The sequence below is a fragment of the Protopterus annectens genome, chromosome 9.part0 (assembly GCF_019279795.1).
Source record: "Protopterus annectens isolate FY-2018-M chromosome 9.part0, PAN1.0, whole genome shotgun sequence".
In the NCBI taxonomy this organism is placed as follows: Eukaryota; Metazoa; Chordata; order Ceratodontiformes; family Protopteridae; genus Protopterus; species Protopterus annectens.
Window position 1 is genome coordinate 827,185,917 of NC_056743.1, and position 16,513 is coordinate 827,202,429.

A 16,513-nucleotide genomic window follows, 5' to 3' on the forward strand; every position below is an offset into this window, starting at 1 on the left:
CCTGCTGGCACTTTTGGCTTTTCATTCTCTTTTTCTTCCAGGGCCCCTCAAGATTCTCACAGACAATACTACAGTGATGTGGTATGTCAACAAGCAAGGGGGATGAAGTTCCGGTTCCGAAAACAAAAACGCTTAATTTTTATTAGACAGTATGATGGTTTAAGTTTGCTGAATTATTTTCATCCTTCTGGTTTTGTTTGATAGTTCAGTGTGCTTTCTCTTCCCATCTATTATTTTTCCTTCTCTAATTGTTTGTTCCCAATACCTTGGTTCCTTTGCCAGCTTTCTCCAGTAAATTCCAACCCACACTTGCCTGTTCTCTGTATCCCTAATGGCAGTCATCCCTATCAGCAGTCTTTCCTTTTGTCAGTTCCCCTGTTGACTTGGTTCTTAATATACTTTTTGCTACTTTATGAATATGCTATTCTGTATGATTGTTGTTGTTCTCCTTAAGGATCTGCAGCTAAAATCCTGTTCTTTGCTTATTTCTTGAATTACCCCCTGCTTCACCATCATCCCTTTCCACTCTTAATTGTAGCTTTTTGCTTTAGTTATGTATAAGAGTCTTAACTGTGTAGCTCTAAAATGTCCCTTTAAATCAGGTAATCCTAAACCTCCTTGTTCTGTTGGAAGGATAAACTTATCCCACTTGACTGTTATCCTGTTTCCCTCCCAGATAAACTCCAACTATTTATTAATTACAATCCACAACTTCTCCTCTGGTTGATAAGAATATGCCTGACCTGTGTATAAAACTAAGGGGACTGAAACATTTTAATGCTTGAATTTTACTATCCATATATATATATATATATATATATATATATATATATATATATATATATATATATATATATATATATATATATATATATATATATATATATATATCCATAGTCAAGAGCTTCCATTTTCTAAGTTTGTATATTATCTTTTGTCTAGTCTCTTCCCACATATCCTTAGCTGCCATAACAGTGTCTTTTTTAACCCATGCTCCTAAATGCTTCATTGTATCATGTTCCCCATAAATATGGGCATTGCTGAACCAATTCCTGCTTCGGTACATAGTTTACAGCTATAGCCTTTGTTTTATCTTCATTCATTTTATATCCTGAGAAATCTCTGAACTGCCTCAAAATGTTTTACAGCAATTGGATGTCTTTTCTGGTTCCATCATGCACAAAATATCTTCTGCAAATAAAGCCAACTTTTCTTGAACACCATGCCAGTTATATCCTTGAATTTCTAAGTCTGTTATTTTCTTTAGCAGTGGTTCTAAATGTAACACTAATAACAAAGAAAGGGGAAAGAGGACACCCCTGCCTGGTTCCTCTGTTTAGACAAAATTGATCAGAGATGAACCTTCCCACTTCGATTTTTGCCTCCAATCCCTCATACATCTTCCTAGTTAACCATATTATTGTATCAGGAAAGGCAAATGTTTCCATTACCCTGCTCATAAAATCCCAACTTAATCTGTCAGATGCTTTCTCTGTATCAAGACCCACCAACAGCAGCAGTAGTTTCTTACATTCTTCTTCTTTCTGGATCATCATTGTTCTATTAAAATTGTCAAATGTTTGCTTCCCCTCCACAAAACCACACTGATCCATATCTATCAATTTTGACAACACCTTTACCACTGTTTTAACCATTGTGGACATAAAAACTTTATAACCATAGGTTAAAATTGAAGTGGGGCTATATAAAGCTGGATCTGATGGGTATTTACCATCTTTTGGTATTACAGCCAGCACAGCATTCTTTCCAGGATGTTTCCCCTCCTTTTAAAATACTGTTAAATAAAACCTTGGAGATATTTATCACTTTCTTCCCTTCTAGCTTCTAAACTTCCACCAAAATACCATCTATTCCTGGAGACTTTCCTGCAGATTGGTTATACATCACCATTTTATCTCATCTCCTCCTATCTTAACCGTTAATTATTGAGCCTCATCTGGCTCTAACCTTGGCATATTTAAGCCTTCCAAAAATATTTCCATTCCATTTGTGCTTTTTCTTGATTTCACCTCATCTCTGCTTTATACATTTTGTTTTATAAAATTTCCGAAATATCTCTAATTTCTGTAGGATCTCTGGTTATTTTTCTTGTTAAAGGCTCCCTAAGTTTGCAACAACTCTTTCTACTTTTGGTTGTCTAAATTGTGTCAGTACTTTTTGTGCTTTGGAGTTATTTTCATAAAACAGTTGCTTAACAGCAATCTCCCTAAACTCATGCAGATTATCCAGGTGCTCCCTTAGTTTCTCTTTAGCACACTGTAATTGTGACTCATCTTGTTCTATGAGATTCTCCTTATTCTGTAATTCTTTAACCTTTTTCAGCCCCTGTAAATAATTTGGTACTTCTTATCCATATCTCTTTTTCTTTTATTCCTACTCTATTTTTAAACTCCACTTTCATTTTATCCCACTCACTATCTATAACTTCTGGAATATTTTATGTCTTCTTTAATAACTCCCAAATCATTTCCACTATCCATTCCATAAATTCCTCTCTTTTTAATATGTAGGTTGGGAAGATCCAGGGACTCTTTACTTCATTGCCCTGTATTTTTATCTTAGCAATTATTGGCATGTGTTTTGAAAGAGTTATTGGATGTGTATCAAAGTTCTCAAGTATACATGTTACTGTGAAATATAATTTCTGTTTAGCCTAGCCCAGATATTGTACCTTGGGGAATAATCTATAAGTTCTGTCAGAGTTCCTGCTACTGAATTCATGTCTTTCATACCAAATATTTTCATAAATTTCTTAAGAAATCTACCCTCTTGTTATATTTTCCCTTCTGGGCCCCCAAAATACATCCTCTTTGTTGCAAATCACATTCTAGGCCTTACCTGTAAGTAATGTTCCCTGCTGAAAGCTGATTATTTCTTCAAAAAATGTTGTAAGCTCCATCATAGCAATTTTAGGTGGAATATAAAGTACATGCCAGGGTAATTCTCATTCCTTACCAGTAGCTTATTACTACCACGTATATGCCAATATTATCTTTGTTTTCTTCTTCTGTCATTGTTGGAGCTTTACTAGCAATTAATAGAAGTACTCCTCTTTTTCTTTGATAATCTGCTGAATATCCATACTGAATTATTTTCTTTATCAAATTCATATGCTCATTTCTTTCTACATATGTCTTCTGTAGTATTGCTATTTGCACTTTGCATTTTTTAATATAATTAAATAGTTATTCCTTTTTGTCTATATGAAAAACTATTTGCATTCCAAGATAATATGGAAAGTGTCATCATTATAAGATGTCATTATTCCCACCTATTATATATGACAGCTTTTTTTAAATGTGTGGTTCCTAATATATGCACCCACTAATATTTAGCAGGTTGCTTCTTTATACAGTTTTATGTTCTTATCATCAACATTGGAACCTATGTCACATTTTACAGGACTTTTTGTTTTAATGAAAACCCTAAAAAATATACACCCCTAGAACAACCTCAAAAACCTGTTACTATAAACACACAAAAATATGTACATCCTCAATAACCTGTTACTATAAATACACAAAAATATGTACATCTTCAAATAATGAAGTTTAACTCTCCTAATAGGAACAGTTGTTCCAAACAGACAGCTACACGAACAGGCTTTAAATAACCTAAAGTTGACGAAGTCCATGCTAATATGCATGTTATTCCCTCTGCTTCTACATACACTAATTAGTGTCTGTTCTTTGTTATATTGAGTCCCCTCCCAGAATTGAAAAACATTAGCTTTTAGCTATGAAGAAACATTATTTTGGCTGTTTTTTTTTTATTGCCATATAATTAGGTTGTCTCCATGGAAGTGTAAGAAAAAAAATGTAATCCTCAGTTGAAGGCTTCTAAAGTCAAGCTGAAACATGTATTGCCAAAGGGAAAATTTTCATTGTATTCAGTGTTCTGTTATTTACTTGTTCCCATTTAAAACTTATTAGATTGAGCTAAGGGTCATAATCTACACATTCACCTATGCAAAAGTAAGAGAAAACACATCAGTTCTACATATATTTTGATCTGTGTATCTTTGCACCCAACTTACACCTCAGCAACTAAAGATTACAACCTAATAACGTAAACCTGCTTTTGTCTAGCCTTTTTTCTCTTTTCACATTGTAGTGTTTGCATTTCTTAACAATAAAAAAGAAGAAAAAAAAAACAAGACATCTGTTTAATTTAGTCTTTTTATCCCATACAATAACAACTAAAATGTTATACTGTAAAACATACAATTTATTTCTTGAAAAGTTTCAGAGAAATACTGTTAAGAACAGAGATTGTTTTACTTAGTTACTCTTTTCCTTCCTCTTCACCTGCCCTCAGTTTCCTTCCAAACATCAGTCACATGAAGTGAGGCAAATACCTTTCATTTCCTCACAAGTTTAACAAAGTCAACAAAAGTCCACTCTCTTCAATTTTTCTTATGTAGCCATAGTTCACAAATGCGATTGATGCTTTGCAGTCTCACATTTGTTCACTAATTTCCACATTGGTGGTCATCTTCTTCTTCATCTCCATCTCCCAACTCCAGAGTGTGGTTCTTCTAGTGAACTCCTGTGCTTTTCTCTCTCTCAAGCATTTTCCTTTGGAATGCTGGAAAAAGTTTCACTGGCAAAGCTGTCTGTGCTTTATTTTCAGAAAAATGAGAGACAAAATCCCCTTCGTTTTTGCTTGACAGACTTTTGTATGTCCTCCTTAGCTTGTTCTGCATCAAAAAATGACTTTTATCCACCAGGAAAGCAATAGTTGTATACAGTAGCTTGAATTTTACACCTGCCTGTTGACATTCCCTGATTGCTGAAATAAGTTTGTTTCTCTTCTGCTTGGTGAACGGTGAATAATCATTTTTCCCCAAAACACACTGCTTTCTCCAACTTTCAGCACATTGCCCTTTTGCCACAAATTTGCCAGGATCAACTCTTTTTGCTGGTATGTTTGCACCTTTAATAATACAGGTCTTGGCTGATTTCTTATGGCCAGATTTGGGGCATACACACTGTGTGCCCTTTTAATTAACAGTTTCAACAGTGAATGCCAGTTCATTGCTTATTTGTGCTTTCATGATATTAATATGCTGTGTTCCTTCTAGTTTCTCTGGTACAACAGAAAATCTCAAATTTTTAAAAAACATTTCTTCTTGAGCAGTCTCATACTCAGCCATCCTTTTCTTCATTTCAACCTGATTTTTGCAGTTTTACCAGCTCATCTGAATAGCTGTTTAGAGTTTCTTCCAGTTTCCAGCCTTTTGTTATTTAGGTTGATGTGTTCCTTCAGTGTTTTGTTTCTTTTAATAGATCTGAGTACATTTGACTTATTTTTCCTTTAGATTACTGGAAGCAATGACTTGTACCAGAGCTGGAGCTTGAACTGTTTTTTTTTTTTTTTTTTTTTTTGCTGAACAGCTGCGGGATTCTTCCCAGTCAGTGCTTTTTTTCACTTTTTTCTAGTTGATTTCCTTTCAGGCTCTCTTGGTTTCTTCTTTGCTGGCATCCAGACACTGTACGTACTAGCCAGTAACTGATGTATGTGCATGTCTTGCTGGTCTACTGAATGGGAACAAAGATTTTAGGGTGGGTGGTGCCATTCCTTTAATAGTTTAATAATGCTGCTTGTAAAGCCAAGGCTTGCAACATGTTAGAGTTTTATAAACTCCAATTATCTAACCAGTCTGGAGATTGATAGAGGACACTGTGTCCTCTGTATGTGTTTTTTGTCACACAATTAGGGCTATCACAATAACATTAAAGTTGAGAGCTGAGTGGATTGAAGACTTTTGAAAATACTGGAGTCATATAAAGGTTTTGCAGTTTATAAATTGTAGGTGTTGTGACTCTAGGATGTTCATTCGTTAACTTCTTTGCTTTATAAAGTTCACACAATCTAGATTCATTTTGATAGTCATTGGTTAAACATGCAAATCAAATTACAGTTGTTAATTTAAGATAATACCCAAAGGTTTAACTGGTGATACCACTTACAGAAGTAAATTATCTTTAATAGTGTTAGCTGTGAGCATTTCTCTTCACGTTGGCATCTAGAGGAGATGATTAAAATAAAGTTCAGTCCAAATCCAAACTGATCCAGCCATGGCTACAACTAACCATGAGACTTTTTTGTAATCTCAAATATATTAGTCATCAGCATAAAGGATACATTGAGCTGGGGCACACAGTGAAGGTGTATGCAATTCACAAAATGGTAAAGAGCAGGGAAGCAGAAAAGAAGTGGCATTCTTCCATCTCACTGTTTAAATCCTGTTATACAGCTAAATCTCAGAGTATCATGTTATAGATTACTAAAGGGTTGTGATTATATCAAGTGATTTTGACTTGTCAGGAAATGTTGCTGCATTTATGTGTCTCCGATTCATTTTATTGTACAGGTCGTAAGTGAATGAGTGACTGTTTCTATGCTATGCCGTAGTCAAAACACATATCATGACGTAGAGAGGGAGAGGGTATTATAGTCAGCTAGATAGTGATGGCTTTGGTCACGTATACACTTTTCAGATATCTTGAGTAGTGGTAAAAGGAATTCAGTGGGAAAGAGGCAGTTACAGAGACTTGAACTTCTACACTACAGTGTATTGGAAAACTGTGACACTTTTCCACTATATGTAGTTGTAACATTCATGAACTGAATGGTCAAAAATAGAAATTAACAAGAAAGGGTATAGGCAATACTGAATTATCAGCCGAAAGCTTTAGATCGTCAGAAGTCTGGAAGCAAATCAGGCAGCACTTTGAGGAAGCAGTGCTGTCTTTTTCTGAGATTGGTTTCTTCCTTGTTTCCATGTAAGCTTTCATCTGGATCTCTAGCTTCCTCACAGATCTCAAAGACATGCAGGTAGGTAGACTGGAAATTCACCAGATTACCCCTAGATGTGTTTATGCGCATGTGCACATATCCTTTGTTGGACTGGCATCCCATCCAAGATTGGTTTCTCCCTTATTATTGTTGCTTGCAGGGATATGTTGCAGCCTGAACTGAATAAAATGGGACTTGGATAGATAGATGGATAGATTGATGGGTGAATCTTGGACTTGTTCAGCTGGCTATACTGAATATGTACACATGTATATCCACACTACAGGTAAACATGCTAGGTAGAAAAGTAATTAAATTAATCCACTTCAGCCTCTGTTGGTTCCCCACATTCCCCATAACCTCCCCTAATTCATTATGGATTCCAAAGCCCAAAGTGGAAGTGAGAGGGATTTGGATATGTAAGCTGGGACACTATAGAGCCAACAGGTATCGGTAGGAAAAATCTTGAGCAATATTTTGAGTAGAGTCCTTTTGTAAGTTCTCCTTTTGTAAGTTACCCATGTATGTGTTATGTATTTATTCATGTGGATTAATGATACTGCGTCAGTACATATTTTTTTCCAGAATACGTGTTTTTTTTTATTGTTGCATTTGCTTTTCTTTTCAGGCAGGGAGATCGATCAGACTGTACCTACATTGTTCTTAATGGACGTCTAAGATCTGTCATTCAAAAAAACAATGGGAAGAAAGAACTAGCTGGAGAATATGGCAGGGGTGATCTGATTGGAGTGGTAAGCAAAGGTTCCATACCATAGATGTTTAAATGTTCATTAAGTCTAATTAACAGGAGAGATGTGTGACTGGATAATAAACAGAAGAGACCAAGTTGTTTAGTCATTATTTGCTTCATGTAGACTGTTACCATCTAGTAGGTGTAACAGCATTAAACATTTCCCCCTAGCCATGCACATCTAATAAGTAATACTTGGTAATGTTTACTGCAGTCACAGTTAGCAGGTAACCATGTAAACTGTTAAATCTCCAAGGACCTGTGATGACAGACACCTAGCATTCCCAGTTAGTGAAATACCCATCTTTTAGTAAACACTCACACTGATGATGCTTTGTCTGATCGTTTAAAAAATATGTGAAATGTCCTGTAGCCCCCAGTTCAGTGTGGTAAGCAGAATCACTTAATGAATAAAAATAAAAACACAGTTTGGATGAACTAAAAGGAACTTTATTGTTCAAAGGGGAGAATGGAACCTTCTCTGTTAGGTTTAGAATTATTAACCACTCTTCTAAGTCACTAATTTGCTTATGTGATAAGCAACTGATGCTATTTTAATAACATACATCATTTCTAAGAAATTTTTGTTAACATTTTTATGTTATGTAGGAGGAGCTCCAATAGTGGTAGAAGAGTTTAAAAAAGATAATAATGGTAGATCTGTAGTATTAAGGGGCTGCTGGAAAGGGAGGGGGGTTACACTGGCATGTATTTATATTCCACCTAAAACTGCTATAATGGAGCTTAAGAAAATTCTGGGAAGAATAATCAGTTTTCAGCAGGGAATATTACTTACAGTGCATATAAAAAGTGTACACACCCCTGTTAAAATGGCAGTTTTTTGTGATATAAAAAAGGGACCACAATAAATCATTTCAAAACTTTTCCCACCTTTAATGTGACCTATAAAGCTGTACAATTCAATTGAAAAACAAACAAATCTGTTAGGGGAAAAATATAAAAAGTAAAAAAATGTACAATACGTTGGTTGCATAAGTGTGAACACTCTTAAACTGATACTTTGTTGAAACACCTTTTGATTTAATTAAAGCATTCAGTCTTCTTAGGTACACACCTGCCATTAATTAAAGAGACTCTGATTAACCCCAAATAAAGTTTGCTGACCTAGTAAGATTTTCCTGACATTTACTTGGTTGTCTGCTACAGCAAAAGCCATGGTTTGCAGAGAGCTTACAAAGCATCAAAGGGATCTCATTGTTGAAAGGTATCAGTCAGGAGAAGGGTACAAAAAAATTTCCACAGCATTGGCTATACCATGGAACACAGTGAAGACAGTCATCAAAAAGTGGAGAAAATATGGATAACAGTGGCATTGCAAAGAACTTGACATCCCTCCAAAATTGATGAAAAGACCAGACAAAAACTGGTCAGGGAGGCTGTCAAGAGACCTACAGCAACACTGAAGGAGCTGCAGGAATTTCTGGCAAGTACTGGTTGTGTACTACATGTGACAACAATCACCCGTATTCTCCATATGTCTGGACTATGGGGTAGGACGGAAGCCTTTTCTTACACACAAAAACATCCAGGCCCAGCTAAAATTTGCAAAACAATATATCAGGTCTCCCAAAAGCATGTGGAAAAAAGTGTTATGGTCTGATTGAGACCAAGGTTGAACTGTTTGGCCTCAAATCCAAAAGGTACGCTTGGCACAAAAACACTTTGCATCACCAAAAGAACACCATCCCCACGGTGAAGCATGGAGGTGGCAGTATCATGCTTTGGGGTTGATTTTCTGCAGCTGGAACTGGGGCTTTAGTCAAGGTGGAGGGAATTATGAACAGTTCCAAATACCAGTCACTTTTGGCCCAAAACCTTCAGGTATCTGCTAGAAAGCTGAAGATGGAGGAATTTCACCTTTCGGCATGGCAATGACCCCAAGCATACATCTAAATCAACAAAAGAATGGCTTCACCAGACGAAAATTAAAGTTTTGGAATGTCCCAGCCAGAACCCAGACCTAAATCCAATAGAAAAACTGTGGGGTGACTTGAGGAGGTATGTGCACAAGAGATGCCCTCGCAATCTGACAGATTTGGAGCGCTTTTGCAAGGAAGAGTGGGCAAATATTGCCAAGTCAAGCTGTGCCATGCTGATAGACTCCTACCAAAGAAGACTGAATGCTGTAATTAAATCAAAATGTGCTTCAACAAAGTATTAGTTTAAGGGTGTGCACACTTACGCAACCAGTTTATTGTACATTTTTTATATTTTTCCTCCAACAGATTTGTTTGTTTTTCAATTGAATTGTACAGGATATAGGTCACATTAAAGGTGGGAAAAGTTTTGAAATTACTTATTGTGGTCTCGTTTTTTATATCACAAAAACCTAGCAGGGGTGTGTAAACTTTTTATATCCACTGTATAGGTGGGGACTGAAATTTGATTTGCAGCAGGGAAGATGTGTCTGAGGGCCCAGAACATACTACAGGAAGGGCTAACACAGACAAATGACTGGTGCCAGTCTAAATCTAAATGCAAAAAAGTGTATTATTATTCCCTTTGGCAAAGTAGAATTCCCTGCTAACTACAGTATTGACAACACCCACGTAAGCTCAAACCCAATGGTGTGAGACCTAGGAACACAGGTAGATAGCATCCAAAAACAAAAGTATGCTGCTGGATAAAGGTCCAAGCACCAAAAACCAAACCATATAAACATAATAAATACATGACCACCATGACTAGAAACAACACACTTTAATAACAAAAGTATAAAAAACATAAAAACTGGTAAGTGCTTTTACGATATACAGATCGCTTCTACAGACACCAATAGTAAAATGTATCCTTCTTATAAGTCTTTCGTAAAGCAATTAATGTCATCACGCCCTCATACCACATATAGCCAAACACCCTATAACTTCATAAAATAAAACTCTGTGGTCAGATATACAAATATCCAAAAACACACAATACATAATATAATCTTCAATATTGAAAGAAACATCATGGAAACATCACAGAGGCATTCTAAAATGTCAAAATCTTAGCAATCAATTAGAAACATCAATGAGGGAGTGTCCTGGCTTTCAAAGTTGGTTTTAAAGAAACCACTTCATTTATACCTGGGAACTTATCTGCACATATTTTTATGTGTGATTGCCCTCCGTCTGTATATGTCTTTTAAAGAGCGGATTCTTGAGCATATGAGAGACGTCAGAAAAAAAAAGAGTACTACTGCACTAGTCCAGCATATACAGGTAGAGGGCAATCACCATATGTTAGGGCTTTTTGTTCTTGAAGTAGTAAAAGAGAATACTTGGGGTGGAGATTTGAGGACTAAGACAGAATTAAGGGAACAAGTCTATGTGCAGTAGAGCGGGCGTAGGTTATGAGTAGCATTTACAGTTCCCCACATACCCATTAAAGCCAGAGGCAAAACATCTGGCCAGTTCAGTCCTGTTTCACTGCAAATTTTGTTAATTCTAATTTTAAGAGTCTGGTTAAACCTTTTCAACATCACCAGATGACTGTGGATGGCATGGACAGTGCAACTGCAAAGAAATTTTAAACACTTTACACAATTGCTTAATTACAGCAGTAAAATGGGTGCCCATATCTGAATTAATGCTATTTGGAATGCCAAAACGAGAGATGAATTCTCTCAATAACTTCATTACTACTGTTTCAGCATCGTACCTAGTACATGGATAAGATTGCACCCATGGAGAAAAAGCACTATTACCAAAATGTAACTAAAATGTAGCACAAAAAGGCATAACAATTAAATCCATCTGTATATTTGCAGAAAGCTTTGAGATAAATTATCTCAATAACTTCATTAATACTGTTTCAGCATCATACCTAGTACATGGATAAGATTTCACCCATGGAGAAAAAGCACTGTTACCAAAATGTAACTAAAATGTAGCATAAAAAGGCATAACAGTTAAATCCATCTATATATTTGCAGAAAGCTTTGTTTTGACAGATGATGCAATGTTACGAGACAAACATATTTCACAATTCTTTCCATAATGACTAACTAGAGACTGAGAAAGAGGGGAAAACCAATCCCACTGAATAAGATGAAGTCTGTGCTTACCAGTATGGTTTTGTAGGTGAGATGCCCTTACCAACCAGGGTAGTACAGCTAAAGGTGCTACTATTCTTCCATCAGGATGTACCCTTAAGTTATTCACTATTTTGCAACCAGCATTGATACACCTGTTTTTATCTATCTTTGTAGCTCTATTTGGCAAAGCAGTCAAATTATTGAAATCTTGAAAATTGTCATTTTTTGCAGATGTTTCTTGCATAACAAAAGCAAAATTTCCAGTGACATTTAAACCAGCAGCCTGTTTGTCTGCATAATCTGCTAATCAATTACCTTTTGCAGTAACAGTATTTCCTTTTGTGTGAACAAAGCATCTAAAAAAATCCTTTACAGACTTTTAATTTTTTATCTCAGTACCTGCTGATATTGGAAATCCTCTTTGTCTCCACAAATTCCCAAAGTCATGGACTACTCCAAAACCATAACAACTGTATGTATAAATATTCGCAACCTTATCCAAGGCTAATTTACAAGCTTTTATTAGTGCAATCAATTCAGCAACTTGTGAAGACGTAACCCTTTTGTAATCTTTCCTGAAAATTTATTATAGTTTCTGTACAAACAGCAATGTCTGCTGTAAGGTTTCCATTTCTGTGTCTTCTGCATGATCCATCCATGAACAGTGCCATTTCTGCATTGCCCATTGGAGTAACTTTTAAATCAAGTCTAGGAGAACGGAAATTGTTAATCACAGTTGTACAATCATGTGGTTTACCATCTGCTATCATGGGCAGGAGGTATGTTGGGTTCAATACCTTGCATCGCTTAATGGTGATTGAAGGGTTTGAAATCAGCAGCAGGTCATACTTTCTCAGCCTAGTGGCTGAGCGATGCTGCATTTTAGATTTCAACAATAGTGCAGATACTGCATGGGGAATGCAACTCTAAGTGAGTGTCCTAGGACTAATGCTGCAAATTGTTCTCCTGTCAGTGCAGCTACTGCTACTGTCTGGAGGCAGCCTAGTAACCCTCTAGTTACTGGGTCTAACAATGAACTGTAATATGCAGTAGGTCTAAATATGTCACCTTGTTTTGGAACTAGCACCCCTACTGCATAACCCCTTTTCTGTGACAGAACAAAGTAAAAGGTTTCTTATCTCAGAGTCCTAAGGTTGAGGCTGTAACAAGGGTTTGTTTTAACAAAGTAAAAATGTTTTCTTCCTTTTGTTTCCAGGGCAGTGGCTCTGCATTGTCTTGTTTAAGCATGTCAGTTAAAGGTCTAGGAATTTCTGCATAATTTGGTATCTACTGCCTACAGTATCCAGCCTGACCTAGAAGATCTTGTAGCTGCTTTTGTGTGATAGGACGAGGTGGTTTTACAATAGTTTCAACAAATTAAGGCAGGCGATGTCTCTCCCCATGTGAAATCAAATATCTTAAGTACTTTATGTAACCATAACCAAAGTTTTTCTTTGCTGATTCAGTCAACAAATATATGTTATCATGCTGGCAATGTGTTAATGTATCTAAATCATCTACATATTGCACCAGCACAGATTTACATTGGAACCATATTTCTTCAAGATCCTGCTTTAATGTTTGTGAAAAGATTGAGGGACTGTCAACAAACCCTTGTGGCAGTTGCTGCCACATATATTGAATTCCCCATATGTAAAAGCAAATAAATATTGTCTGTCTGGATGAACGAGAACAGAAAAGAAAGCTGAACATAAATCTACTACAGAAAAAATAAATAGCCCAAGCTGGTATGCAACTTAATATAGTTGCTGGATTTGGCACCACAGGATATGAAGGGATGACGATTTGATTCACTGCTCTTAAGTCTTGCACAAACGTATGTGTCCCAGCATGGCTTTTTTTTGACTGGGACAAAAGGAGCATTACAACAGCTACATTTCTTTACTATAGTTCCCTGTTGGAATAAAGATTCAATCACAGGTTTGATTCCCTGTTCTGCTTCAGGTTTTAAAGGATACTGTGCTGTACAAGGGAGTGGCTTTGTAGAATCTACACATATTTTCAGAGGTGAAGCAGATGTTAACAGACCTACTTAATTAGAATGTTTTGCCCCAAGATATCAATAACTCGCTGTATCAGTTGAACGTCTGCTTCTGAACATGATTTTCTTGTATTTTTTTATGAAAAGCTGGGAACCACAGTCACTTCTTCAGATTTAGCTGGTACATCTAAATGAACACCATCTGCAGTGCAGAAGATTGTACATCCTAATTTGCAAAGCAGATCCCTACCCATTAAATTTGCTGGATCTGAGGTGCTTAATAAAAAGACATGCTTATCTTCAATTGGTTCTAAAGAAATCAGAATAGGTTTAGATACAGGAAAAACAGTAGGAGTATTAGTAACATGTACAGCTCATATCTATTTCAGAAGATACTGGAATTTTATGCTGATCACTCATTTTCAAGACAAAGCGAGTTGCACTGGTGTCGGTCAGAAACAGAACATCTTTTTGCCCTACTTTTAACCTAAAAGGTCCTTCTTGATCTTGCATTAACGTTGTTACATGTACCTCATTTGTCCCCCCCCCCCCCCGAGTGTTGTCAGTACATTCCTCCTGACATTTGTTGACAGTCTGGGGGGGGGGGTGGTAGAGAAACATTGGAAGGATTTTGATATTGCCATTGCCGCATTTGTTGTTGTTGTTGCAGATTTGGGCATTCTCCTTTCCAGTCTCCCATTTGTCCACAGTTGTGACAAGCTGCCATCCCAGATTGATTTTGTTGAACATTCGTTGCTCTTCCTCTACTCTGTTTACCTTGCCTACCTCTGCCCCTGCTTCTTCCCTTTCTTTAAAAACTCTGTATTAGCAGGTGCATGAGCTTTTCTTCTGCATCTCTTTTCTTCTTATGTACTTGGTCCCTGTACTGCTGTACAAATTTTATTAACTTATCTATTTCCTCCTCCTGCCAGGCAACCTGATTTTGTTGTATCAGTGTCTGACCTTAGGTAAAAATCCACATACAAAAGCAAAGTTAAAAGCTGCTTTAGCAGTTATCTGTGTTGGAGGGAAGCCTTCTAGCTTAGTTTTTTTTTTCTTATAACTAGCCAGTTTTCTAGTTTCAGCACTCAAATCTGTTTCTTTGATCTCAGCACTTGTTCAGAAAAAAAAAAAAATAATAATTTTTCATCTGCTTTTACTGTACTTGTGTTGATACCTACTTTTTTTTACTTTTGCATCATCTTAAAAGTACTCAGTTGTATTTATTACTGCTTGGTGTAACTCATTCTAAGCCTTTTTGTTTAAACACTTGGGCTTCGGACCAGTTGTTTTGCACTGAGAGGGTTTGTGGTCTGCACTGTAGTGGCAGAACAGGTAGCTTACATCCTTCTAGGTTGGGAACTGCTGATTGAGGGCTCAGTGTCTGTTATTCTAAAAGTGTATTAATTCTGGTTTAAGCACTTGGGCTTTCAGGCCAGCTATTTTACATTAAGAGGGTTCGTGGTTTGCACTCTTGTGGGAGGAGAGGCTGGACTCTGCCCTTCTGAGCTGGGAATTTCTGTTTGAAGGCTTATAGTGCATGCATATCTGAACTGCTTCTTACTGAAGTTGGTGCACCTTGTTTGCTATGGCATAGACTGGATTCGGGCCTGCTGGATCTAGCTTTGTTTGTGTAACTTGAGCACTAATCCAGGCATTCTCTAAAGTATTCAATTGTATTTATTACTGCTTGGTAGTAACTTGATTAAAGTGTAGCTATCATTCTAAGTCTTTTGGATTAAGCACTTGGGCTTCAGACCAGTTGTTTTACATTAGGAAGGTTTGTGGCATGCACTGTGGTGGCAGGACAGGTAGCTTTCATCCTTCTAAGTTGGGAACTGCTGATTGAGAGCCCAGTGTCTGTTATTCTTAAAGTGTATTAGTTTTGGTTTAAGCACTTGGGCTTTCAGGCCAGTTATTTTACATTAAGAAGGTTTGTGGTCTGCACTCTTGTGGGAGAAGAGGCTGGACTCTGCCCTTCTGAGCTGGGAATTTCTGGTTGAAGGTTTATAGTGCCTGAATATTTGAACTGTATCTTAGTGAAATTGGTACACCTTGTTTGCTATAGCATAGACTAGATCCAGGCCTGCTGAATCTAGCTTTGTTTATATGCTTCTTGTTTGTTTGCTTGTTATTTCCCTGGAATGCTAATTCCACCTAATACGCGGCTTCTCAGTGCTTCTGTGGATCACTAGTGATATCTGCATTGCGTACTGTACTTATTTCCTTGTTTCACTTGAAAGAAAGTTACTGTTTGTCGTTTTTGCATTTAAGTTACCTGTAACACATTGCACTTAAGTTACCTGGCACTTGCTCACTAAAGCAATTATATAAGTCAGCCCTAAAAATTAAAAGCACTACACCCTCACTCCCCACTGGCCCTGGTTTTCAATTATTAAGGAATTCCCAGTATTATTCTAGCATGTCCAAAGGTCAGTTGTCAATCTCCTCTCCGGTCCAGCTGGTGAATCTGGGAATATTGAGGCAGTGTTACAACTGCCTCATGTACACAGACAACCCTCTCCTCCTCCCAACAAATTCCAACACATGTGAGAGATGCAACCATATAGCCAAACTGGAGGCTAAGCTCTGTCAACTCAGTACTGGCATAACCAGTCAGGAGGAGAAGGAAACCACACTCACTACAATTCCAGTCTCACATAGACCTACCACGACAGCAAACCAAACACATAATCACACAAAAACATACTCGGAGGCTCTAAATAAAGATCTGCCAAAGCAGCAGAGACCTCCAAAGCAGACACCCAAGCAGCCGCTACCCCAAAACAAAACAAGGGCAACACATATCTCACATAGCCAGTGTGCCGAACAGTCACAGCCCTTAAGACTAAATAACACACCTGATACACTTGTAATAGGTGACTCTATCGTCAGGTAC

The 16,513-nt window shown here is 37.1% G+C and overlaps 1 protein-coding gene across 1 annotated transcript in view; it reads left to right on the plus strand.

Moving 5' to 3' along the window:
• PNPLA6 (patatin like phospholipase domain containing 6) overlaps positions 1 to 16,513 on the plus strand; it is a 1,368,928-nt gene that overhangs the window by 840,659 nt on the left and 511,756 nt on the right. The window contains exon 19 of the mRNA XM_044083495.1: positions 7,451 to 7,574. Within this exon, the coding sequence (XP_043939430.1) occupies positions 7,451 to 7,574 (124 nt within the window). The remainder of the gene's footprint in view (positions 1 to 7,450; positions 7,575 to 16,513) is intronic.